The sequence below is a fragment of the Furipterus horrens genome, unplaced genomic scaffold (assembly GCF_987537825.1).
Source record: "Furipterus horrens unplaced genomic scaffold, mFurHor1.1.pri manual_scaffold_5, whole genome shotgun sequence".
Taxonomy (NCBI): Eukaryota; Metazoa; Chordata; class Mammalia; order Chiroptera; family Furipteridae; genus Furipterus; species Furipterus horrens.
Window position 1 is genome coordinate 80,594,642 of NW_028327175.1, and position 23,801 is coordinate 80,618,442.

Below are 23,801 nucleotides of genomic sequence, written 5' to 3' on the forward strand. Positions count from 1 at the left end.
TCATCTTCCTCATTCTCTGGCAAACCAATGATTCTTATGTTGGGCCTTTTATAGCTGTCCCAGAGGTTTCTGATCCTCTCATTGTTGCTTGCCATTTCCTCTCGCTGCATTGGTTGACTGCTTGTTCCTTCTCCATATTCCAGTTTGTTGAAATGGACTCTGGATTCCTCACCATCTGTCTCGTATGTGGTTTTGTTCCTTTCGTTATGAAAGTTTTTCGCTTCTTTCATATCTTTTTCCTGCTCTTTTGTGAATTCTGTAAGCCACCTGATAACAATGGCCCAGAACTGAGCCTCTGTTATTACAATATTATTGACTGTATTCCCTGTGCTGTACTGTACATTGCTGTGACTGTTTTGTAACTACTAATTTGTACTTCTTAATCCCTTCAATTTTTTCACTCAGCCCCCCAACCTCTTACCATTTGGCAACCATCTGTCTGTTTTCTGTTTATAAGAGTATTTCAACTTTGTTCATTTGCTTATTTTGTTACTTAAATTCCACATATAAGTGAAACCATCTAGTGCTTGTCTTTCTTTGATTTATTTCACTTAGCATAGTACCCTCTAGGTTCATCCATTCTGTTGCAAATGGTAAGGTTTCATTCTTTTTTATGGCTGAATAATATTCCATTGTATATATGTACCACTATTTTTTTGTCCACTCTTTTATTAATGAGCACTTGGTTTGCCTTCATATCTTGGTTATTGTAAATAATGCTGCAATGAATATAGGGGTGCATATATTCTTTCAAATTAGTTTTTTGGATTCCTTCAGATAGATTCCTTGAAACAAAATCACTGGGTCATAAGGCAGTACAATTTTTAATTTCTTGAGGACTGTCCATAGTGTTTTCCATAGAGGCTGTACCAATCTGCCTTCCCACCAACAGTGCACAAGGGTTCCCTTTTCTCCACATCCTTGCCAACACTTGATTTGTTGAAGATAACCATTCTCACAGGTGTGAGATGATATTTAATTGTGGTTTTAATTTGCATTTCTCTGATGATTAGTGATGCTGAGCATCTTTTTATATATCTATTGGCCATCTGTATGTCCTCTTTGGAGAAGTCCCTTTAGGTTTTCTGCCCATTTTAAAATTTTACCCTCTCTCTCTCTTTGTGTGTGTGTGTGTGTGTGTGTGATTTTTCTCCTTAAGATTACCCTCCTTGTCATTAAAAGGACTGCATTAAGTCCAGTTTTAATTTATCCTGTTTGTTTGTATAAACACAACAAGAGCAGCAAATGATCACATATGATCTCTAAGTTTGCTTTGCTGGAACTTATACAAGGAACCTTTAGTGCAGCGGTTTTCAACCTGTGGGTCGCGACCCCTTTAGGGGTCGAACGACCCTTTCACAGGGGTCGCCTAAGACCATCGGAAAACACATATATAATTACATATAGTTTTTGTGATTAATCACTATGCTTTAATTATGTTCAATTTGTAACAATGAAAATACATCCTGCATATCAGATATTTACATTATCATTCATAACAGTAGCAAAATTACAGTTATGAAGTAGCAATGAAAATAATTTTATGGTTGGGGGTCATCACAACATGAGGAACTGCATTCAAAGAGTTGTGGCATTAGGAAGGTTGAGAACTGCTGCTTTAGGGTGACCTTCAGTTTGCCCTTCAGGGCACAGAAGCTGAGCCACATACCTGCCATTCAGCCTTGCCTGTAAACACTGGTCTTTTCCAAGTCCTTCAGGTTTTCTTTTCTTTTTTTTCTTTTAATTAATTTATTTATTTGCTTGTTTATTTATTTATTTATTTTTAGAGAGAGGGGAAAGGAGAAAGAGAGGGAGAGAAACATCACTGTTTGGTTGCCTCTCACATGCCCCCAACTGGGGACCTAATGTGCAACCTAGTCATGTGCCCTGACTAGGAATCGAACCAGAGACACTTCGCTCACAGGCCGATGCTCAATCCACTGAGCCATAGCAGCCAGGCCTTCAGGTTTCCTATTGTGCCTTAAGGTCCCTTCTAGCCATCATTCAGGAAAGCAAACTTTGTTCTTTCCCTGAAAAGATTGCCATGAACCACCCAACCAACCAAGGTACCAGGCCTTTTTTCTTGTGGGCTTTTATTACCTTTGAAAGTCAATCCCAGTTCCTCAGGGCTTTTTGTTAATAACCAGAGCTCAGGCACACCTCCTTTAGGCATGACATTCCAGTCAAAGTCCTGGTTAACAAAACCTCTATTAACAACTGGTCTTATTAGTTTTATGCAAAGAAACTTAGTCATTACTTACTTCTTCAGAGTGCCAAATTCTGAAGGGATCAGATAGGGAGAAAGATATACAGTGTGAAGGAAAATCCTTATCCTTCTAGTATTCACTAAAATTGCATTTCCATAATTTATATTTTCTTTTGTTCACTTTCCTACATGTGAAGGTTTTTCTTTTGGGTGGGGTGGGTGAGAGGATTTTTTGGCTCATTTATTTATTTTGCTTTCATTTTTTTTTCCACTAAAATTTTTTCTTCATTTGTTTTTCTATTACAGTTTTCCCACTTTTTGCTTCCCCCCACCCTGCCCACCCCTTCTCCCACAATCAATCCCCACCCCATTGTCCATGTCCATGGGTTAGTTATACATGTTCTTTGACTAGATCCTTCCCCTTCCTGCCCCCCTTCTCTACCTCCCCCCTCCCCCCTTTTTACCGTTAGTCTGCTCCTTGTTTACATGCCTCTGGTTCAGTTTTGCTTGTTTGTTTGTGATGTTCATTAGTTTCCTGTATTAGGTGATATCATATGGTATTTTCCTTTCATTGCCTGGCTTATTTCACTAAGCATAATTCTCTCTAGTTCTATCCATGTTGTTGCAAATGGTAGAAGTTCCTTCTTTCTTTCTGCTACATAGTACTCCGTTGTGTAAATGTATCAGTTTTTTGATCCACTCATCTACAGATGGGCACTTAGGTTGTTTCCAGCACTTGGCTATTGTAAATAGTGTTGCTATGAACATAGGGGGGCATAAGTTCTTTTGTTGTTATTTATAGGTACTCATTCATTGTCATTTTTCCCCTTTGTACTTCTGTTCCTCTCTGTCTCTCTCTGTTTCTTCATCTTCTTAAAGCAGACACTTTAGCATCTCTTGAAATGCTGGTTTGGTGGAGAGGTATTCTTTTAGCCTTCTTTTGTCTGGGAAACTCCTTATTTCACCTTCCATTTTGAATGAGAGCTTTGATGGGTAGAGTAGCCTTGGTTGTAGGTCTTTGTTTTTCATTGCTTGGAATATTTTTTTTGCCATTCCCTTCTGGCTTGTAGTGTTTCTGCTGAGAAATCTATGATAGCCTTATTGGAACTCCCTTGTATGTTACTAGCTGTTTCTCTCTTGCTGCTTTTATGATTCTCTCTTTGTCTTTGAATGTTGCCATTTTGATTATGATGTGTCTTGGAGTGGGCCTGTTGGGGTTCATCCTCATTAGGAGCCTCTGTGCCTCCTGGACTTGCGTGACTTTTTCTGTCATCAAGTTAGGGAAGTTTTCTGTCATTACTTTTTCGATCAGGTTTTCTATCCCTTGCTCCTCTTCTTCTCCTTTCTGGTATTCCTATGATATGGATTTTATTAGATTTCATGTTGACCTGCAGCTCTCTTAAAACCTCTTCGTTCTTTTTCAGTCTTTTTTCATTTTGTTGCACTGTCTGGGAGTTTTTGTCTACACTGTCTTCCAGCTCGCTGATCTGATCTTCTGCTTCCTCTAGCCTGCTTTTAATTTCTTCTACTGTGTTCTTCAATTCAGAGATCGTATTCTTCATTTCCTCCTGGCTCTTATTGATAGCTTCTATGTCCTTTTTTATGCTGGTGTAATTCTCAGTAAGTTCCTTGTAGTTTCCCTGGAGTTCTTTGTAGTTTTCTTTGTGCTTGCTGAGCTCATTGAGCTTCCCTATAATCCATCTTTTGAATTCCATGTCTGATAGTTTGCTTTCCTCTATTTCATTTAGCACTCTTTCTGGGGATTTTTCCTTTCCTTTCAATGGGGGTTTGTTCCTCTCTCTCCCCATTTTTGTGACTCTTCTTGTTTGTTGCTGGTTCTTAGATTGATCTGCACTTCCTTGATCTGCCCCTGGTGGCGTCAGATCGTGTCCCAGTCTGGGCCTAGGCAGCTTGTTGGAGACTACCAGAGATCTACTGCCTTTGTTTGTCTCATTTAGTTATTAATCTACCCTCTATGTTCTTAATTGAAGAAAATATACTAACATCAATCAATACCTCTAAATGCAGCTAAAATGGCTAACATATTGTCATATCTGGGAAAACTTGATGAAAACATATTACTGGTGTTTTTGAAGCTCAGATGGTAAGATTAGCCTTTTTGTACCATTTAGTTACATTTTTCATCATTGGTTATTAACCTCTCTTTTCTGAATCTACATTTCTCAATTGCTTGTGGAGCTGAGTGAATATAACCTTTGCTGGAAGAGCATCAGATCCTGGCACTTGAGAAAATTAGCATAAGCTTTGTTTTCTAAAAGCCTTAAGGCCTTATTTCAATGATCTTTATAAGATCATGGACTTCTAATCTAGTCATCAGATTGAAATTGAGTAAGAATATCAGAGAACCATATGCAGAAACAGAACTCTTGAGGGTTAAACTAATAAAACCTGTACTTAACAAGATCAGACTTATGCAGATATCTCCCCTAAATTTTTACTGCTCAAAGTGTGATTCTTGAACTAGCAATATCAGCATCATCTGGTAGTTTATTAAAAACACAGGTCCCAAATCAGACCAACTGAATTAGAATATGAGTTTGACAAAATTCCCAGTTATTCTTTATTGACATTAAAAATGGTCTTTACTGACATGCATTGCTTTAAATGACAGGCTTTCTCAGATTGATAATAGCCTCATCAATGGTATTAGTAAATCTAAAAACAATGTGCTAGTAGGAGAGAGTTGATCAGAGCATTGGCTAATGGAAGTGGAAGAGAATTTTAAGTTTATTTGACACTGCAGGGGTGAGAGATTCAACCTGGAGACCCCTAAGAGAGGCTTAATGTGGATTAATAGGGGCTCCCCCAGCTCTCCAGTGAGCTTTCCCTGCAGCTTCTCCACTGCCCCTTCTGTGGCTCATTCGTTCCCATTCATCTCTTGTCTATACTTTTGTTATCCTCCTAGCTTTCCTTCAGAAAGAAATGGCCCTTCTCATGTGTCAGTGAGATCTAATCTTCTGTAGAGTTCTGTACCTTTCATTAAAATATAACAAATTGCCTTCTCTTAACACATAGTTATAAACTGTTGTATCCAGTCTGTGGATACAATTTCAAATTATTACATTGGCAATGTATAAATATGGCATGCTTTTGGTTTATAAATGTCCATGTAAGAGAGATTGATCATTTTAAGGGGTTACTAATAAAATTATCTGTAAAATTCTAGAGGTTTAAAATGACCAAGAGATTCTATTCCCCCAGGGACCTCCTTAGGGCAAATGTAGCTGGCTCTCTTGGAAATCACATTACCTTTTGTAATTGATTTTTTAAAAATTGAAATAAAAATGGACACCAAATGGGAAGGAAAGAATCCTAGAGTTTCATTATTCACAGAATCCTTACTTATTTGGCATATTGCAGCTCACAGAGTACTTTGCAATTATTGTTTTGTTTTTCTTTCCCTCTTCAGTGTCAGTTTTTGAAAGCATTTTGGGAACATTGAATTTTGTGTTTCTGTGACACCTCAGAAGTTAATGTGGCTCAATTTTTTCCTTTTAGAATGAGGTGTTTTTTTCTAACATTTTACATGATGTTCTCAGAGAAGATCATGCCCTGGTGTCTAGAGCTGTATCCATGAAGGTGGAAAATTTCACGGAAACAAGTGAAATAAATGAGCTCTTTGACTCATTTACTTACAATAAGGTAAAATCAGTCATATATTTCCTTTTGTTCTGTACTCTTGCAGAAAGTTGCATAAAATGGATTCTAGGGGTCATAGACTAATATGCTACTGTACAACTTTTGATACAAATAACCTTAATTTTATTCAGTAGATAGATTTCAGAAAATGTGGTTAAGTCAATTCTTATCTAGTAAATATTAATCAAGCCCATATTAGGTGATCAGTACCATCTATCGTTATAAATAGACTAAGACACTTGCTATTTTTAAGGTAAATGCTTCTGCTTGGTGCAAATTTATTCTTGCCATGGAAATACAGTATTACCTCACTTATCACAGGTATTACATTCCAGACCCCCCACGAAGTAGGAACCTTACATTTATTCTACACTCTTAAACCTACATAACTTTAACAACATATGTATACAGTACTGCAAAATCCCATGATATAGTGAAAAATCTACGATAAATAATTATATATAATATTTTTTAAAATCCCACGATACAGTAAGGCTGCGATAAGTGAACCGCCATATAGAGAGGGACTACTGTATATCAATTTAAAACATTTTGTATACTCTGAACTCTTTATATGTAGGAAATTAACTCATCTTTTACCTATTAACTAAGACAATCTACTATTAAAATATTCTGGAATAACTGAAACATTCAGCTAAATTGCACAATGCAATCAGGAGCACAGCCCAGAATAATGCTAATCAAAATGGAATGTGTCAGTATTTAGATATTGAATTTTGTTCAAATGATGGACAGCTTCTTATGTCTTAGGGAGCGTCAATGGCCCGGATGCTTTCTAGTTTCCTGAATGAGAGTGTATTTATCAGCGCACTTAAGGTGAGTTTACAAAATTGTTACCTGGATGGCAGTAAACATAAATTGCTTTTGGATGTGATTTATTTTAATCTTAACTTTTCTATTTTTATAGTCGTATCTGGAGACATTTTCTTACTCAAATGCTGAGCAAGATGATCTATGGAGGCATTTTCAAATGGTATTGTCCTACTTCTGACATGTTTCTCTTGAGTTGTATGATAGAGTTCAACAAGATGGAGTGGCCATGTGTGTATGGCAATGCCACAGGGAAACAATTTTGCCTTGTTTGTGAAACTCCTTTAAGTCAGAGCTCTTTCTTTAGTCTTCGCCACTGTATTTCCAGTACCTAGAACAGAGCCTGCACATATTACATCTAATAATATGTGTTCAGTGAATGAATGAATGAATGAATGAAAAAATGAACTGAGGAACTATTCTGATATAGAGTTAAACGGAGTTCTCAATTTGGCTCAGAATATTACCCACTGGGAATTACTGTATAAAACAGTCATACAGTTTCTTTTAGGAGATTGCTACCTCAAAAGATTTTCATGACAAATATCTGCTTTTCTGATGATTTTTAAAAATAGGCCATAGATGACCAGAGTAAAATTGTTTTGCCAGCAACAGTAAAAAGCATAATGGACAGTTGGACACACCAGAGTGGTTTTCCAGTTATCACCTTAAATGTATCTACTGGCGTCATGAAACAGGAACCATTTTATCTTGGAAAAGTTAAAAATCAGACTCTTCTAACGCACAAGTAGGTAGATTTGCTCCTCTGTTTTTACCTTCCCTGGGCTAGAGTTCTGAACAAATGGAAGCCAGCCTGTGGATGAGGAAGCATAACCCCTGGTGGCTACACACTCTCTTGCTATGTGACTCTGGGATGGTGGCTTAGGACTCTATGCAGGATGTTACTTGGGTGTTAGGATGAGATAGAGCCCCTGATGTCCTGAGCCAGGCCAGAGATCTGCATTTAAGAATTCAAGGCAGTGCCCCTCCCCCACACCAGTGACCAAAAGCTTTGGGTGTTATATATTCCTTTTTGTCCTTCAGACAGAAATAATGAATTACTCCCAACTCTGGGTGTCAGGCAATATCTTAGACCTGTGCACGACCTCATGCTAGTTAGGAGAAAAGGAGATCCTATTGCAAGGTCATCTTCTCTTCCCTAGAAATGGTACTGAATTGCAACTATGTCCATGAGGATTAGTCCTGTGCATGTCTACCCATGCATGTAGCCATACCTATAATATTAGAGTTATTAGAATTAGGGCCTTTAGATACTGGGTTCAAATATTGACTTCATCAAAACTGAAACCTTAGGTTAAGTCTTATATAAAATCTCTGAGTTTCAGTTGCCTTATCAATAAAATAAATACTTAACAGGAGACTGTTGTAAAAATGAAATGAAATGAGTATAAAGTGGCTTAGCATTTATCACTTTCTCCTTCCCTTCCCTTCTATTTCTTAGTTTGTTAGATAATCCTCAACTGTTTTTCATAAAATTTTGATCCTTACAACTTACTGCTATATTACCACAAATGAGTAATTAATTTTCAAATACCACCACCAAAATCTGCAGGTTGTCGTATTCTTTAAAAAAAAAAAAAAAACACAGGTAAGAGGAACAAGAGACCTAAAGGTCTCTTTTCACTGTGATATTGTGTCTTTTGAGAAGAGGCATGCCTTAGCTATCAGGTAAAACACAAGCCCTCAGTTTATTGTCTTTGAGAACCTAGACTTGTAGGCATTTGAGCAAGACTGGAAATTTTGCCCAAACTCCAAGTAACATGTCCCTTCAGATGACTAATGTCCTCTCTGTGGTCAGCTACTTCATCCAGGTCATGATCACCAAGAATGTCGGCATTCAGTAAATGTGAATAATCATGCTGAACGTTTTTCAGATGGGGAGAAAGCTTGACACCGAAAAAAATATTGAAATATTTGCCAACCCTTTTTTTTTCTTAAATGTTTTAAAGATTTTATTTATTTAGTTTTATAGAGAGGGGAAAGTGGGGAGAAAGGGAGGAAGAGAAACATTGATTGGTTGCTCCTAACACGCCCCCAACTGGGAAGCCGGCCAGCTACCCAGGACCTGGCCAACTATCCCCTGCATGTGACCTGATGGGGCATCTAACCAGCAACCTTTCAGTTTGCAGGCCAGTGCTCAATCCATTGAGCCACACCAGCCAGGGCCATCAAGCTTTTTCTTCTTAAATTACCCTTTACCTCTCTTGGCAAGGATGGATTTGGATCTGTCTGCAGCATTTGAACGACCTCTGAAAAGGCCAGGTGGCTATAATTTATCATAAACAGGCCTTTAAAGTTTCAAATGTAAGACAGTCTTAGTAGCTACCTTAAATTATAAGAAGTAAATCTGTAAGATACAACAAGAAAGAGTAAACAAATAGCTAAAGCAAAATTGGCTTGTAAAAACAATAGTGAATAATCATAAGAGTAAAGTCCTACATATCCAGAGGGAATGAACAAAGATTTCGAGTTCTGTTATTTTTATCATCTCATGTAATATTGGCTCAGTGCTTACATTCTTATGTGTGGAAATTAACTGAACTAAATTTTTTTCCCATAGTAACACATGGATTGTACCTATTCTTTGGATGAAAAATGGAACTACACAGTCTTTAGCCTGGCTAGATAAAAGCAGCAGTAAGTAACAAATTTGTAAAGTATCTTTCACATACACATAAATATATATTATAAAAAGTTGAAATATTAAGCTTTTGAAAAATTATCCTGTTTAAAACTAAAGTATTATATTATTCTTGTTGAACATAGAGATCTAAAGAGAAGTTTCAAATCAAAAGCTATTAATGTGAAAATATATAATTATATGGTAATATAGATATATATATTAGAATTCCTTTAATTTTTGTTTCGTTGGGTTTAATGTTTAGAACTAGGAGGCTATCACAGAAATATATTGAAGTGTTTTTCAAATGTACCATTTCAAACATTTCACATATTCCTTTGTAGAATTATTCCCTGAAATGCAACTTTCAGATTCTGATCATGATTGGGTGATTTTAAATTTGAATATGACTGGATATTATAGAGTTAACTATGATAAATTAGGTTGGAAGAAATTAAATCAACAGCTAGAAAAAAATCCTAAGGTAAGATTATTTTCATACCTTTTATTAAATAAATGTCATTAATATTTCAATCTCTAGTCTTTTAGTATTGAGCTTTTATAAACCTGTCTGGTGGGAGAAGACTCTCCCCTCTTTTCTTATTCTTAAAAAGGAGAGATTTTGGTTGAATGTATTGTGTATTTGAACATTAATCTCACTTTTCCACAATACATTTTCCTATTAACCTTTAGTTTTATGATGTTAAGCAAGTTACTTAAATGTTCTGCTTTCATTTCTTCACTTTAAAATGAAAACAATATTATATTGTTTCTTATTTATCATGAGGATTAGAGACAATGTCGGTAAACACATACTTAAGATTTCTAAGCCCATAATAGGTCTGCAGTATCTGCTAGAAAATATTAATTTTATAAAAATTATATTCTTACTCTCTCAGAGGGGAGAATTTAATCCACAAAATATCAACAATAATCTAATATCACTTTAAATTGTGAAACAACTGTAAATCATTATACAATATGTTGACTAGCTCCAATCACTAAGATTTTGATTGGTTGAATTAAACCAAATCTCCACTGGTGGAGATGGATCCAGGATTAGAATTCTATAGAGTTGGCACAGCTGTGAAGCCTTGGGCAGTTCACTCAGACACCATTTACAAAACTAGAGTGTTGAACTAAAAGAAATCTTAGATATCTCTCTCTTTGAAAGTTCTCTGAGACACGCATGCAGCATCCTCTCTACCAGAAGAGGCAATAAAGAACATTGGTCCAGACCTTGGGTTTTGGATTCGGTAGATTTGTGTTTATATTTTTGTTCATCATTTACCAGGTGTGTGGCCTTAGGCCTCTTATTTGGCCAGTCATGCCACAGTTTCTTCACCTGTATAATAATGGGTATAACAGACCAACCTTAAAGGGTTGTTGCAAAGATTAAATAAAGTGATGCATGTGTTATGTTTAACAAAGGACTGACAATTTGGGCATTCAAACATGTTCATTAATTTTTAAAAATTATTATTGCACTTTTGAGTAAAGCTACAAAAAGTACTTATGAAAATATTTTGTTCTAAAATCTTTTTCAAAGTAGCTAAATTCTTGTTAATCTCTAAGGGCACTCTTGACTAGGGAGGCACTAAGTCATGTCACTATACCAATGATTTCTTGAAACCACTGTAGATTTACTTATTTAAACACTGAAGTCAGTTACTCCTATAACATAATTGGTGAGAAAATAAAAAATATTTCAATTATTAATATTAAATCTAAAAAATGAGTGATTACTGCCAGGAAAGAGATGAGACTACTACCAAGGAAAGAATTAAGCTTGGCTTGCTCAGATGTTCATAGGGATATAGTGAAGATACATTTTCTAGAACTAACTATACAAAAATGCTGGGAGGTGTTGAAGGAATACTGTGGGAGGCTCTGTCCATGCTTAGGACACTAACGCAGAGACAGAGTCACATGGCCTGGCAATGCCAAGGAGCTCAAACAGAAGCCTAAGCAGTTATGTAGGCAATTGACCCTTGCCTTTCCTTGATTCACAGGGCTCCCTGTTCGTGGTGTTGTGTCAAAGTAGTAAAATCTCGAGGAGAGATATATCATTTAAAGAATACTTAAATATTACCAAAATAGTGCTAAATAATATTTATTTAAGGCCCCCTATGCCAAAAAATTCTCCTGACAATAATTTGGGCATTGTAATATAATTTAATGTATACTTTCTGTTTTGGAGGGGTCTTTTAAACTTGGCTTCCTGTTTTAGTTTTTTAACATGCTGTTTTCAGGGAGTATTTGGGAAAAAACATGTATAATAAATAAATTATGGGGACTACATTTAGTAATTATTGTTTCTCTGCGCATGAGACAATTCACATGAAAGTGCTTTTTAAGCAGCAATAATCTTTAAATGTTATCCTTTTGAAAATTATTTTTTTACTAAAAAAAGTTCTCATCTTTTTCTGCACATATTGGCATCTAATTTGTAGGCTATTCCTGTTATTCACAGACTGCAGTTGATTGATGATGCCTTTTCCTTATCTAAGTGAGTATATTTTCTTTTCTCATGGTTTTAGACTATACCTTGAGAACTTTATCATTATGAACTTCATCACTATGAAGTTGGTTCTTTAGTATATCCAGGCCCTAATTTATCAAGATTAGGATCAAATTCTGTGGTATAGTGGAATTTTATTACATAAAAGTTCCTGGAATATGCAACAACATGGATGAAACTTGAGGGCATTATGCTAAGTGAAGTAAGCCAGTCACAAAAAGGCAAACATTATGATTCCACTTACATGATGTCATTAGAGTCGTCAAATTATAAACACAGAAAGTAGATTGGTGGCTGTCAGGGGCTGGAGAAGAGGGAAAAGAGAGAGATACTATTTAATAGGTACAGAATTTCAGTTTTATAGATTAGAAGAGTTAAGGAGACACAACCTTATGCATGAATTTAATACCACTGAACCGCACACTTAAAAATGGTTACAATGCTGAATTTATGTGTATTTTCCAGCTAAAAAAGATAAAAAAACACAATTTGAAAATTATTATCAGAAAAGAGCAATAATGTCTATTAAAATTAGCAAGCCACAGAAAACAATGTTTTTTTCCAACAATTTGAGAGGAAGAATATGTTCTTTCTGAAATCAAAACATGGTAGTCAGTTATATCAAAGTCCTATATATTTTCAATTAAATTGACTTTGGTGTAATAAGATTTAAAATGACTATGGAGAATTTTCTAAAGGGTCTTAAAAGATCAGCAAACATGATTCAATGTTTTAAAAGGAATCCTATAAAGGAAGAGTTTGAAAAGGATGCAGTAGAGGAGATATAAATAGAAAAAAAGATAATAGTGTTTAAATATTTATAGGATTATTACAAAAAAAAGTATAAGAATCATTATTTTTAAAGTATCAATCAGGAATAAAAACTTAGGTAAACTACAAGTGATTCAGGCTTACCTTTGTAAACTTTAGTAAATGTTAAAATGGTAAATTTAGTAAGTTTGTAGATGTGTTCATATTGCGGGTTAAGGAAATCAAGTAGCTGCGTTTTTTAAAAAAGAGTTGCTGGAATAAATAGATGGTGACCTGAGATTTTGAAGTGATTTATGTTACCCAAGGGTGATGGCTGTAGGTATAATTTTAATGAGATACAGCCTGTATTTTAACATATTATAAAATTGTTTATTTGATTTATATCATACTTATTTAATATAAACTGCTGGTAAGTACTTAGCCAGGTAAATTAATATATGTTCAGAATTTAAATTTTCAGACCATAAAACTAAGGGAAACATACATGATAAATTAATTATCTAGTGTGTTCCCTCCTTTTTTTTGGCTTGTCATATTTCTTGAATGAGTGTCTGCTTTTCTCATCTTTCATTTCTTTATTACTTTTCCCTATGTGATCTGCAGCACACTTCCTTGCTCACTACTTTTGTTGAAACTTCTCTCTAAGATTACTATGACTTTCATACTGTTGACCACATCCTCCTGGAAACTTTCTTTTTGGCTTCCTGAGACTCCAATATACAAAAACAATTCTCATGTATCTGATTTCTCTTCTTCCTGCTGCTGTGAGCATCCTCAAGACCAGTGATGGCTATGTTATTTTGTTCTATCATTCCTTTGGATAACACAGGCATTTTTCAATTTCAGTGATTATTCCATTCTGTACATGTATGGTGCCTAGAAGATATAAGGTACTCAATAATTGTTTGTGGAAGATATGTCAATGACTTCTAATCTACATATCTACTTGTCTCTTCATGACTTCTGTTTATCCTGTGGTCATTTAAATTCAGCACCCAAGACACTCAACTTCTTTTTGTCTCTAAATTGTTCCTGCTATCATTTTTTTCCTCTGTGTCAAAAGTATTACTATTCTTCCTGTCACGCAAACTTAAAACATCAGAGATATCCTGAACTCTTTATTTCCCAAATAGTCACCATGTCTTCTTGTTAATTTGTTCTTGGAAAAGTCTTGGATTCTCAATATACTTATTATCTTTACTGCCTCATACTAAGCCAAGCTTTCATGATCTTTGGCTTGGCCTATTGCATTAGCTTCTAGCCTTTAGTTCCTTTGAATTCCATTCTATCTTCTTCAGCCCAATTGAAATAACATTTTTAGGCACCAATTTCATATTACCCAGTTGTCTAAACACCTGTAAACTCTTCATCCTGACATTCATAGCTCTCCAAGGTTTTAATACACCTTTCCTATTAGGTCCCACCTCTCAACTATACACAAAATAAATCCTCTCCTTCAATTAGCTTGGTCTGCCCATCATGTTAATTCCCACTTTGTCTTTGTCCCAAACTGTCTTTCCTCTTTTTCACTACCCATTTCAATCCTATCCATCCTTCATTGTTCTCAAATTCTTCCTCCTCTGACTTCACTGACTTTTCCATCACATGCATATGTTTTCCTTCTTTGTTACTTTATTATATTGACTGCATTTTTTAGGACTTTTTAACAACTGCTTATGCATAAATCTCAGCTCCTCACTGAAGAAGTAAGCTCCTCAGTGGTAGGCAAGGTAATGTCCTATATTCTAGTTTGTGCTGATAGAACATTAGCTAGAGAATGATTTTTAATTAATACTTGTTGAATGGAAATTACACTCATAAGGATGCATACTAAATGCACAGATATTCCTTTGCCAAATTGAAGCGGAGGCTCTGTCAACATTTCTTGGTTCCCATCTAATCAATGAGGGACTTTTACCCTCTCGCTTCCTGATTTCACATACCTTATTGAAGTCAGGCCTTGAAGCATGGAACAAACATGGAAAGTGTACAACTCATTTAGCAAGTGAAGGTTTTTTAGTTTTTGTTTTTAAACCAAACAGAAACAATTATATTGAGATTGAAACAGCACTTGATTTAACCAAGTACCTTGCTGAAGAAGATGAAATCATAGTATGGCATACAGTCTTGATGAACCTGCTACCCAGGAATTTTGTTTCTGATGTGAACAACTATGATACATACCCATTATTAAAGGTAATTTTATTCTTTGTTATGTGGTTTTAAAAGATTTACTTTTCCTTTTTCTATATTCTATAGAGCATCTGTGAAACAAGCCTTTCAAAAGTAATAGTCTATTATATTAGTTCCATACATATATTCATTTTTTTAAGGAATGACTGATTATTCTTTTTAAAATAAGTACTTTAGTCATAAACCTGGTCTGGTATATGAGTATGATAGAAGTTTGAGCCCTAGCTGGAATGGCTCAGTGGATTGAGTGCCAGCCTGTGAGTTGAAAGGTTGCTGGTTCAATTCCCACTCAGAGCACATGCCTGGGTTGTGGGCCAGATCCCCAGTTGGGGGCATGTGGAGAGGCAAATGATTGATGTTTCTTTTTCTCCCTCCTTTCACCTCTTTTTAAAAAATAAATAAATAAAATCTTTTTAAAAAAGTTTAGAAAGGTACTTAATTCTTATTGAAGTAGTGTGTCCTAAGAAACGAGAAGGGAATAGAAATAGCATACCTTTTTTTTCTTACAATATTGTTAATCAACAGAATGACTTTGAAAAATCCTATATTCATAATTGAAATACTCTGATTTATAGGGCCAGCACTTAAAACCAGAGAGGTATATTCCAGAAAAAGTAGAAGTTTCAAAGCTGCTTTTGATGTTGCAAAGAGAGAGAGGGAAATTAGAATTAATGAATGAAGAAATAACATGTCATCATAACAAGCAATGTAAAAGGAGAACAGTTCCATTATCAGGTTTTAGACAGTGATCATAAAATAGACAGCACAGGAAAAATCAAAGCAAAAGTTAGGGAGCAACCCTTTGGAGCGTTAAGGGCCACAAACAAACCAGAAAGTAAGTTAAGTGGTGATGATTTTAAGTGAGTTGCTGGGGCAGTTGGAGAGTGAGATCACAAATACCTCAGGGTTCCAGACTTTCTTTTCTCTACTGTCCAAATTGCTGGTGGCAGCTTACTTGAATGTGGGGATGGTAACCAATGGAAAGCTTAAATGTTTGTGGGATGGAGGTTGCTCATTGATAATATCTGATGACTGGATATGGGTAAATAAGTAAAAATTAGTTTTGGTTTTAAAAAATTTCAATGAATAACATCTAGTTTATTCTCGGAGATGTATTGTAAATGTATACATTTTACAATTTTATTATTTACCAGCTGAGAGCTCAATGGAAGAAACTATTTCAGGTTTAGGGCTTAAGTTTGTTCAAGGCGTAAATCAGGTCTCCTTACATTTTTGGTGGTATATATATTAAACATGGATGTTTTAAGGTAGAAAGTTAAATAGTTTTAAATTTTTACATTTTTCTTTCCTCATTTTTGAAGACAACCAGTAATGGATGGGGTGTTAGTAAATGATAATAATACCTAACATTTATTTATTTATGTGCCAGGCACAGTGCTTACATATACTGTTTAGTCTTCACAAAACTGTAATATTGGTATTATTGTAAACCCTGTTTTTTGTTTTGTATAAAAAAAATTGAACCCAGGGAGGTTAAAAAATCAATTACACATTACTAACACATAAAGATAATTTTTGAAGAAATATATCTAACTATTAATGTCTTTTCAGATAAAGAGAAATACAGTGCAAATTCAGTGTTGTGAGCCAAAACTAACACTATATTTTCTTTATTGTTTATAGAAGTATCTATTAAAGAGATTTATCTCAATATGGAATATTTATTCAACTATAATTCGTGAAAATGTGGCATCATTGCAAGATGACTATTTAGCCCTGTAAGTATTTTTTGAACAATGATAATTACAATGATTCATATTAATAAATAGGCTTCCAGATTTACAAAATAAGATCTTAATATCTACGATGCATTGAGAGGTTTTGTGCTATTTTAGAAGAGTAGCTTGAGATTGGTGAGCTACATGTATTCTAATAGGAAATAATAGTTTGAGATCTTCATTTACCTGCAAAACACATATGTGTATTCACAGGAATTTATAGCTTTACATTCTCAAATCTAAGGCTACTGGTTGAAACTGTAAGTGTGTCATACTATTGGTGAAGGGTTGTGCTAAGCAAAGTCAGCCTGTGCCAATTAATTGAAGGGCATGGGAAGGCCACAGGGGGAAAGGTGCCCTCTGTATATTATTGCTGACAACTTCTACCATTGCGCAAGTTTGGTGAGAGAGGTTGGCAGTGAAATATATCAGTAATTGTGTGTGATCCGAAGCATTATAAATGATTTTCACATCATTGGTTCGGTGAGGGGATCAAGCATGTTGTTGTGATGGTCTAGGAAGGAAGTGAAAGTCAGAATACAGCTGTGGTATCGCTGGTCTCCCTGGGACCCAAGGTTTGTGCGTGTATGCTGGGTTTCTAGATTTAGAGAGGGAGGTTATAATCAACAATGGTATAGGGGTTAAATTTACATTGCTCGTCAAATGAAGCTGAAATCAAGTAGACCAAAAAAGAAATACATAGTACACAAAATGTGATTATCTCTCCTGAGTATCCTTCTGAGAGAGGAGAAAATTTGAGTGCCAGGGTCTGTGATTGGAAGGACAGGGTTGAATGGACAAGTAGATGGAAGACAAGGAAGTAACCGGGGAGTAAGCATGTAGGCATGTGTGAATAAACAGGAAGGTAAAGTGTGCTCGGTCAGGCAGCACACCCGTTAGCCTGCTGTGTTCTTGGGCTAGTTAATCAGACTGAAGTAACCTGCTTTTCCTATTATCCCACAACTTGCTCCAGCCAGGTTGGGATGGGTGGGGAGAGGGAGTGTGTGTGTAAATGGATTCTCAGAGCAGTTTCTCAATGGGCCTCCACCCTTGACATTCCACTTCTTCTTATCAGGTCGGGTCAAGCTGGATTTAAACTAGAGGGTGGAGCAATAAAAATTTAGCTCTTGCATATTCTAGAAAATTATGGACAGTTTGAATTTCTTTGCCTCTGACTCCAAACTTGGGGACTGGAAGACACATCTCAGGCACTGCTTTTCTGGACTTACTATTGTTCTTCACTGTAGTCTTTTGAACTTCATTTTAAACCATAATGTGTACCCCTTCTCAGCTATAAAAACAAAACAAAAACCTCTATTCTTTTTCTGTCATAAATGTAATAGCCAAGAGGAGTTGAAAAAGAAACAGAAATTTAAGGAAGGAAAAGCACATTGTTAAGGAGAGAAACAACCCATTTCCTTTCCTTTCCATCTCTAAAAAAAACTTTGTTTTTAAGGGTATTAGACCAAATACTCAAGTCATTTTTTTAATCCACAAGGCAATAATTGTAAAAGGGAGGAAAAATAAATTGATAACAGATGTGGAGTGTGTTGTACACTGTATGTGATTGAGGGAGATGAAGGATGGCAGTAATTAATTTCTAACTTTTCAAAAAATACTGTCTTAGCAGTTTATTTGGTGTCTGAGAGCTTCTTAGCAAACATTTCTCTGAATCTAAAACATGTCATTATCCAGAATGGTTTTTGTTTTTTTCCAGCAGACCCAATGTTATTGGAAGGATATTTTAAAATACCCATAGTTTTATGAAACATATTCTTGGAGGCAGAAAAATAATGTAGTAATGCAAAATAAAATGTTTTTCTTTGACTTTTCCTTCAAGAATATCACTGGAAAACCTTTTTGGGGCTGTATGTTTCTTTGGCCTTGAAGACTGTCTTCAGCTGTCAAGAGAACTCTTCAAAAACTGGATGAACCACCCAGAGAATGAGTAAGAGTAATATTGTAATTGCCCTTGTTTTCGTCCTATTTCAGCATCATCAATTTCTCTACCTTTTTGATGCTCTCACTCTGGGAGTGATTATTTTTGTTTTCACTTGGTTCATCTCTCTCCCCTACTATCTGTTCAAGTATCCTTTTTTAAAAAAGTTGTCTAATGTATGTCTATGCATAACAATTCATTAGAATTTATACGCTGATTGTCACCCAGGATCTATCATTGCCAATGTATTCCTATCATTGCCAGGGCCTTTTTCTCTGTGAGTCTGCTGTCTCGCTGAGAGCTGAGACTAAGACCCTGTTATTTTGGTTTTATTATATTACCTTTAATATATCACTTCAGATAGACTATTAGGAAATGTGATAATAAGATATAAGACCAAATATTATCAGCATATACTTACTGTTTGTACTATTCTAATTTACTTCTTCTTTAAAATCCATTAGTTTCTAAACTAATTTGATGATCTCATTTCATGATAGTAACACTAATGATGGTTCCCACAGTTGCCTTTCTAGATCCCTCCTTTTGAGGTCTCAACATTTTCCCTAGATATATAGTTCTAGACAAACATATAACTTAACTACTATGAGAAATATCACTGCATATTATACTTTACAGAATACCGTATCCAATTAAAACTGTGATTTTATGTTACGGCATTGCCTTGGGAAGTGATAAAGAATGGGACTTTTTGTTAAATATCTACACCAATAACACAAAGGAAGAAGAAAGGATTCAACTTGTTTATGCAATGAGCTGCAGTAAAGACCCATGGATACTTAACAGGTGATTATGGTCAATTTACCGTGAAAGTTCCTGTTGCACCCTGACACGGTTGCCCAGTAGGTTGGAGAACCATCTCATACTCCAACATGTTGCTGGTTCGATTCCTGGTCCAAACACATAACGTAGGTTGTGGGTTTGATCTCTGGTTGGGGTGTGTACAGGAGGTAAACCAATTGATGTTTCTCTCCCACATCAGTGTTTCTTGCTCTAAAATCAATAAAAACATCCTTGGATAAAATTAATTTTAAGGAAGTTCCTGGTGGAAGAATACAGTTAAAAAACCAAAGGGAGAAAAATAAAACTGTGTTAAGAATTAATAATTATTTGTGCATCATTAACTTAGAATCATATGGGATTTTGATTCCATTTATTTAAATTAACCTTTTATATTGGATGATTTTTACATATTTATTTTTTGGAAATTCATTTTTTTCAGATTTATGGAATATGCCATCACTACATCTCCATTCAATTTTAATGACACAAATATAATTCAAGTTGTGGCAGCATCTGCAGTTGGCCAATATGTTGCAAAAGACTTTTTAATCAACAATTGGCAAGCTGTGAGTGAAAGGTAAGAAGGAAATGTGAGACCGCTTTTTCATTTTAGGTCATGGGTTAGCTTTCCTCTGGCTAGGTCACAAAAGTCCTTTGCACTGACTAGAAAAGCGATGATGTTTTTCTCCATGCAGTCTCACCACAAACTGGCTATGTTATGGAAGAAAAGGTCACCTATCCTCAGGTTTGGCTTTCTATATGGAAATGGATTTTCCTGGGACAGTTTTATACCACAATGCCCCATTGTGCCCACTAAGAAGTTTGAAACACAGATCAGAGCCAGTCACGTTTTTTGGTATACATGCATATTACCTGCTCATCTATTTTGGGATGTACATCACCATATCTTTAAGAAAAACAATGTGCATTATTACTTCAGCTTGGATATTGCTCATGTGTTTTATTTGTCACATTCCTTTTATATGTTTGGATTCCATATTCTTGAACTTTTTTATATTTCTCATCATTTAAGGTATATTTGCTTGCTTCCTAGACCTCCTATTGGGTAAAATATATATTGACATGCAAATATCAGACAGCATGCCCTAAATGGCTGGTCTTTCTAAAACATTATTTAATCATACATCCCTAATAAACACATAAATAGAGTTAGCAGATACAGAGTAACCAACAGTTCAGGTCCAAATACCTGTAAAGTTGGAAGATACTTTTTATAAATAAGTTCTTTTGAAACAAAAAGTATATTTAGAATAAAAATGTTTAAGAATGTGAATGTGGTTTTCTAAAAGAGCAAAATAATGAAATAGGATAGGTTTTTTGGGTTTGTTATTTTTGTGGATATTTATTGATCACCTTTGCAATACCAAATAATATGGTTTTAAATCATAAATTTAAAATGTGCAGATAAAAACTTATTTGTACAGTAACATTTACTGGCTCATCAGTAGAATACACATAGGCTACTCACATATTGAGAAAATTGCCTTCATTTCTTGTTTTAAACTATTTATCATTCTAGGTTCATTACTTCAGAGGGCCTTATGAATTCCTTAAGTTTCCTGGGATCCCTAAGACCTTGGGGGTAATTGGTGTTTCCATTTTTTGCTTAAAATCATTAAAAGATAATCCCCTCCTTCCTAGGTCCTACTTCTCACTAGGAATTTGGGACTTGGGATAGAAAGCAGCATTATTTCCATAGGTCCCCTTGTCCCATGAGGTTTCAGCGGTTCTCATAGGATTGTCTGTTAGTTTCTGTTCTCTCTCCCTTGAGCTTGGAACAAAAGCTCCATCCCCAGGTTCACTCTAGGTCTGGAATGCCTGGCTTTCCCAAGTCTGTGAAGGGTCATTCACTACAGTTACGGGCCTCAACCATTTTCTTCCAGAAGGCCTGCTGAACAATCTAATAGTGATTTTTGGAATTAAAATGTTGAGAGAACAGTCTCTTCAAGAAATACGGCACAATGTGCCTGAGGGCCTCGCAATCGCCATGGGCTGTGCCCTTCTCCATTCCTTTGGAAGCACTGCGGGACCCTGAGGCAACAAAGGCTCAGCTGCTTCCAGGCTTAGTATTTACTAGTACCTGGCACTTGGTGTACACTCATAGGTATTAAAGATCCTTACATATTGTTGTGACTCAAGGTTACACGGTGTCTTTCAGCCACAGGTCATTTGCACACCAGGCACAAACCAGACACTTTCTAATGTGGCAGAGCTTTGGAATCACCTGGAGTGGCTAAGTAACCTAAGACTACTAAGCCCACCTAACCTTTTAAAATCAGAATCTGCCCAAGTAGTGCAGGAAATCTGTACCTTTCATTCGTTTTCCAGGGGACTCTGGTATAGTTTCACATGGAATCAGATAACACTAGATTTAAAAATTACCTAAGGCTGCATTGTTCAACATGATAACCACAAGCTAACGTATGGATATTGAAATTTACATTAATTATAGTTAAATATAATTTAAAATTCAGTTCCATTGTTGCACTAGCCCTGTTTTAAGTGTTCAGTGTAGCCAGTGGCTACATATTAGATAGTTCATGTATCAAACATTTCCATCATTGCAAAAAGTTCAGCTGGATGGCATTGCTCTCAGGAGTAAACCAGCCCTCAGTTCAGTTTTTCCTCTCTTCTTATTCCATACACAGCACATGGGCCAATTAAGCCCCCAAGTGGTTTCGGGCAACTCATGGAAAAGATTGCCCTTAATTTAAGGGAGTTCAAGTGTGTTTTAATTTTAAACAAATAAAAATTAAAAATTCCTCAGAAGAACATTTTTCCTACATATAAAAAACAGAAACTTGTTGGCAGCACTCTCTGAAAAATCCATTGCCTAACAATTTACTTAAATAAAGAACTAATATAAATGATCCATGGACAGGACAACAGGATGGGGATTGACTGTTGGGGGGGGGATGTGGGCGGGGCAGGGGAGAGCAACCGCGGGGGGGGGGGGGGGGGCGGGGGAGGAATATCGGCAGCCGTCCGTCTCGAGAGACGATGGTGTAGCTTCTTAAGAGTCTATCTGCACCGCCGAGAATGGCTGTGCAGTCCGACTCGGGAGTGACACGGTATCTGTCTCCTCCCATGTTGAATCGACATCTTGCGATGACGCTGGAGTGTCCTCTCCAGTGAAGCTGAAGCTACAGAGCCTGGGCAGGGTGATATGGAGGGTCTGCTGTTGCCCATGCAGCAGACCCCCCCTCTCTTCGCAGCTGAAGGGTCCAAGGGAAAGACGGAGTCAATACAGCTTGGCTTCAGGTGCGCCGCAGGAGTTGCCGGTGTTGACTACAACGTCAAACCGCCTTAGGGACTCCGGCTCCGGATTTTCTGTTGGGGTTTACTCCCTTAGCCTTTCCCCTGAAGAGGTATGCCGCAAGGCAGCGGAGGTTTTTTGGAGTCAGAGTTTTCCTTCTCTGATGTGCCCTGACTGGAAGATCGAACCAGCGACACTTAGCTCGCAGGCCGACGCTCAATCCACTGAGCCAAACCAGCCAGGGTAATGACATTTTAACAATAAATTAAGAAGCAGGTACAACTGTAATAGAATAATTAAAAAATGGAAATAAATAAAAAATAAAAATTGTAAACAAAAAATAAAAATATAATAAAATAATGAATATTATAAAAAATAAATGATCTACATAACTGTATGAAATAAGAGTAGAGAAGAGGAGAAAAAAGATGGTGGCAGAGTAGGTAGCAGTGTTGTCTGCTTGCTCCTATTGCGGAAGGACTTGGAGTACAAACACGGAGCGGAGTGAGTGAGTGCGGATTTCAGAGGTGAACAGTGATGGGAGTATGGGAGCGGTGTGAAAGAGGGCAGGAAGCTCTGCCCGCGTTCTCCAAGGGGAGTTGCTGGGCTTCCCAGCCTGGCGCCTCTGCCACACCGCACCTGAAAGGGGCAGCTGCTGACTGGCTCATTAACTGGGATCTGCTTGGAAACTTCTTCCTGCCATAGGCGTCCTGACCAGCAGAGTCCCGGAAGAAGTCAGCTAGACGGTTTGGTTCAAACAGCTGGAGGTGTGGGAAGACAGAGAGCGCTCCAGACTGTGAGAAACTGTGTGAACTGGGTCTTGGTGTGGATCCCCTGGGCTGGCAACCCTGTGCCCTGGGGTGCTCACATCAAGGCTCCGCCAAACAAAAATACAGAACTGAGCCATGGAGAGGGGTCCATATGGGAAAGCTGTGACAGAACCCCAGACTCAGTAGGGAACCCAAGCAGGCAACTCTGTACACGCAGAAACACAAGTCCCTGCCAGGCATGGACGCAGGCCGGTGCTACAGCTTGGAGGCAACACAGACATTTTTGGAGGCAGAGTGGAGACAGGACAGAGGCTGGGAAGGGGCTATGGGCATGTGCACTGGCTCACCAGAACAGCATTGCTAGACAAGCCTGAGGAGGGCTGGAGGGTGCCTCAGGACAAGTGGGAGGGGACTCATCTCAGTGAAGCTCACAGCCGAGAGCTGCAGTA

General features: G+C 36.8%; 1 protein-coding gene across 1 annotated transcript in view; it reads left to right on the forward strand.

Moving 5' to 3' along the window:
• LVRN (laeverin) overlaps positions 1-23,801 on the forward strand; it is a 59,567-nt gene that overhangs the window by 23,269 nt on the left and 12,497 nt on the right. The window contains exons 7-18 of the mRNA XM_090279034.1: positions 5,726-5,869; positions 6,638-6,703; positions 6,795-6,860; positions 7,273-7,445; positions 9,279-9,355; positions 9,683-9,822; positions 11,792-11,847; positions 14,673-14,826; positions 16,468-16,562; positions 18,403-18,510; positions 19,141-19,308; positions 19,745-19,882. Coding sequence (XP_090135160.1) covers positions 5,726-5,869; positions 6,638-6,703; positions 6,795-6,860; positions 7,273-7,445; positions 9,279-9,355; positions 9,683-9,822; positions 11,792-11,847; positions 14,673-14,826; positions 16,468-16,562; positions 18,403-18,510; positions 19,141-19,308; positions 19,745-19,882 — 1,385 coding nt within the window. The remainder of the gene's footprint in view (positions 1-5,725; positions 5,870-6,637; positions 6,704-6,794; positions 6,861-7,272; positions 7,446-9,278; positions 9,356-9,682; positions 9,823-11,791; positions 11,848-14,672; positions 14,827-16,467; positions 16,563-18,402; positions 18,511-19,140; positions 19,309-19,744; positions 19,883-23,801) is intronic.